The sequence below is a fragment of the Erithacus rubecula genome (assembly GCF_903797595.1).
Source record: "Erithacus rubecula genome assembly, chromosome: 17".
In the NCBI taxonomy this organism is placed as follows: Eukaryota; Metazoa; Chordata; class Aves; order Passeriformes; family Muscicapidae; genus Erithacus; species Erithacus rubecula.
Window position 1 is genome coordinate 4,613,910 of NC_136669.1, and position 3,893 is coordinate 4,617,802.

Sequence of the window (3,893 nt, forward strand, 5' to 3'; positions counted from 1 at the left end):
TGCAGCAAAGATGATCAGACCTCCAAAGCTTGTTGTGCCCCCTAAGGTGCAGGGGCAGGAGGTCCTTGATGGGCTGGGCTGTGGTCAGCAATGTGGCTGGGTGATGTCTCAGTGGCTTGTGATGGGAATGACCATCCCTCCTACTATGAGGACTCATGGCTATCTCCCTGGTGGGTGGTGGAAATGGGGAGGAAATGGTCCTTGGCTGAATCAGAAGCTTTAGGGGGAATGGTCTGTGAGAGAGTCCCAACTCTTGTCTCTAGTACAGACCTCGTCTGGTGATTTCCACTGAAGAAATGTCAATATCATCGAGAATCTGCAGCTTGGTGATGGATGAGAGATTCTTCTGTCGATGCTTGTACTGCAGGACTTTGTTGTCATTGATGAAAACATGGAAATAGTCCTGGTCAGAGTAGATTTCGACCTGAAAGAGAGATTGTGTTATGCTCATGTGGCCTTACAGCACCTTTCTTCCATCATGTCAGGGAACTTCTGGATCTGTCCACCCACTTCAAACTCTGTCAGAGCACACACACACACACTGCTCACCCCCACTCTGGGCAAAAAGAGGTAATAACTAAAATTTTTATTTCATGATAAAAAAATCTGGTGGTAATGCGAAGCCTAAATTGAAAACAAATACAGCATCCAGGGATTATTGCTAGAGCTCTGCATGTCTGTGCCAGAGTTGGTTATAAATCACCAGGTTATAACAGAATTACTAACAGGAGACAAAGCCAGAGGGGGGACATTGCTGAGTATTGGCAGGAAAGGCAATGGGGAGCACCCCAGCATTGGCTGGGTTGTTCCTGTTACACCTGAGGAGACCTGTGAGGTGACACAGGGTTACCTGGAAGGGCTCCTTTGCTTTGAAGGGGAAGGTGCTGTTCACCTCTTCCTGCCCCCAGTGGCTGTTGAGGAAGGAGTTGCAGACAATTCTGGAGCTGGAGAAACGAGGGTTGAAGTGGAGAGCAATTTGATCTCCAGGATCACACATCAAATTAATTTCAAACCTAAAACAGTGAGAGAAAAGGGATGGAAGCTATAAACGATGCTTCTGGCCCTGGTGATCCAGAAGAGCTGGGAGCAGGGCATGTCCTTACATGCTTGAACTGGAATTGGTCTCACCCTTGACCATGATGCTCCATCCAGGACAGATTCCCTCTGGGTGCTGGGCTTCAAACTGCAGACAAGGAGGAGGACACAGCCAGCTGGCAGAGATGCACTGCCCCACTCAGTCCTTACACTTCTTTCTCACATTTTCACTGTAATCTTCTTTCTCCCCCCCCCCCCCCTCCCCACACAGGCACACACTCTATCCCTGTCTTTTTCTCACTCCTAAATAATCTCAGGGACTCTAAACTGATAAGAAATCAAGTCTCTATGACATCCAGTTGATGAGGTGGGATTTGCTGTCCCTGAGGTCTTTTGTAAAGAGCTGAGCAGGATCAGAAAGAAAAAAATTAAAGAGCTTGAATGCCTTCATTGTTGTCAGGACACAAAGATATTCTACTTCTCTCTGCACCTGAGCAATACAAAATCTGAAGAAGAAAACTTTGTGATGCTTCGAAGCAGAGGAACAGGTGCAAAGTGACATCCAGTCTGAGCTCATCCAGCATTACATGACTGATTTTTCCCCCAAGTTCTTGCCTGATCCCCAGTTTCACGTGCTCTTCCCATCTCCAAGGTTAAACTTGCATAAAATGAGCTGGAAAATGTTCTTTTTTGAATAATTCATAGTTTTATTAAATAACTCATTTTAATAATAAGTTCTTTCCATTTCACCTGCCCCCCTTTTTTTTTTTTTTTTATTTTTTTGTTTTAGCACTCTAATGGTCTTGTATTTCTAAGCATTCTCTATCACAAACTTACTGCTCACATAAGGAAAATTTCCCCAGCCTTGCCATCTTCACTGCCCATTACATGCTTTCCTATAGGTCAGGATTTCAACTCCCCTCTATCTTTCTCTGTCATGAGTTCCTATTTCCAATGCTTTTTTGGAAAAAAGAAAGAGCTGAGATATTTGGGCAGGATTTGGTGATGACCAACCTTGTGCCTGGTTACTTTAGTGTGGCAGCTTTGGGACCCCACACATTCCCACTGAAAAGCTCTGAGCTGTGTTCACCCCTGGGAGGCACAGGCAGCTGCTGGGGCTGACTGAGTCTGGGTTCAAGGAGCAAATGGTGATGGCAGCACCCAGGTTCACCTTGCCTTGACCCTTAGTTTGCCATCATTACACCAATTCCAGCAAGAGACACCACACAGAAAAGAGCTGTTCCCTCTGCTGCTGGCTGTCCCAGCAGAGATGGAGGGACACACACAGGTCCCAGCTAAAGCCCTCCTGCCGGAGTGTGAAAACAGTGAGAATTGCTGCCATTAGGGCAGCGCTACCCCAGACCATCCCTGATATAACCACGATGAAAATCTGTCCTGTTGCCTATTCCTGAGCACCATGAAACTCAGATTTGCAGCATCCTGGACCAGACGGGCATAGAGGAACAGCATTGAAAGAAGCACCCCTGTGTTATTCAGGATTTCTACCTGTCTGGCCCTTCTCTTCCACTCCCCTTTATCCAGTGCCAGCCCCGTGCTGTCACCCCGCACAGCCCGGGCGGTGCCACACGCTGTCCCAGCGCTTACCCGCAGTGCCATCGCTCTCAGCCCGCAGAGCAGCAAGGGCAGACGGGCTTTTATAGATGCTGGAGCCCTCGTGTGCAGGGATGGGCATGGCCAGCGGGATGAGGTCTCCTGACAGAGCCGGCGCTGCGGGGATGGCAGCAGCAGATCCCGCTGAGCCCGCGGGGTCAGCCCGGTCAGGCGTGCGAGGCTAATCCACATCCAGCCCCGCTCCGACGGGATGGGTGTGATCCAGAGGGCTCCGATGTGTCTAAGGCATGAAGGAAAGATGGGGACTCCCAAAGCTGAGGGGAATAGCAGGAGTCACATCCACCTCAAGGTCCGGAGAGAAGAGAAGGAGCAGAGGAGAAATGGTGCGTCCGACAGGGGCTCAGCTTCACCCTGACCGTCGGAGATGGCTTTTTCTCCCTGTTTTCTTTTTTCTCTCTTTGTGACTCACAGCCTGGCCTGAAATGAGCTGATGCCAGCTTTGTCAGAGCCCCTTTTCCCTGTCGTGGCGCCCCGGGGCCGGCCAGGCTCGGGATGCTGCTGTGCTGAGCTCAGCACGCCCGGTTCTGCATTTCCCTTCCCTGAGGGGACAATACAGGGATTTGGGAGCAGGGTGAGCGAGCCTTTGTCCAGTATTTCCTGACATGGAAATGCACCAAGAAATGAGCAGCGTTGAAATGAATTTCAGTGATGAGGTGTTTTCATGCTGGCAGTCAGCATGTGCTGCTGGGAGGGAAGGGAGGGATGGTTGTGCATCCTCCCCCTTCCCACAGTGTAAATGCCTTAAAAACATGAAATGCTATCCCCATCCCTGTATGCATGGGAGGCTGTGATGGCCCTTGGCTGGTCCTGCAGGAATCCATGGCTTTCATGGATTAAAACCCCCTTAGTGTATGGGCCACAGCGCTGGTATTATTTAATGTTTATTTTATTTCCGGCAGATAAGCAGAATGATAACCACTATTCCAAGTTCTGCCGCCCTCGGCGGACAACTAAAAATGCAATTCAGCAGACATAGAAGCCAACAGCTTCTCTTGGGACTGACAAAGCCGAATCCCAGGCCAGGATTTTCCCATTTGGACTCTCACAAAACCGAGCTTTGTGAAGCTGAGCTGGGCCCGGGTCTGGCTCTGCCCGCGGCTCTCCGGGCGCTGTCTGAGGAGCAGGAGCCGCGCTCTGTGCTACAGGTGGCAGCATTGGGACGTGCAAGGGAGCCCCGAGCCAGCAGCAGAGGCGGTGGTGGAAGGACAGGGACAGGACACCCCACC

General features: G+C 50.4%; 1 protein-coding gene across 1 annotated transcript; it reads right to left on the bottom strand.

The window, feature by feature from the left end:
- Nucleotides 1–259: 259 nt before the first annotated feature.
- GRIFIN (galectin-related inter-fiber protein) lies at nucleotides 260–2,652 on the bottom strand (the record flags this gene model as incomplete). Its single annotated transcript, XM_079320889.1, has 4 exons — nucleotides 260–424; nucleotides 851–1,013; nucleotides 1,104–1,183; nucleotides 2,641–2,652. 4 exons carry the CDS (start codon nucleotides 2,650–2,652, stop codon nucleotides 260–262), a joined length of 420 nt encoding a protein of 139 aa, XP_079177015.1.
- Nucleotides 2,653–3,893: the final 1,241 nt, after the last annotated feature.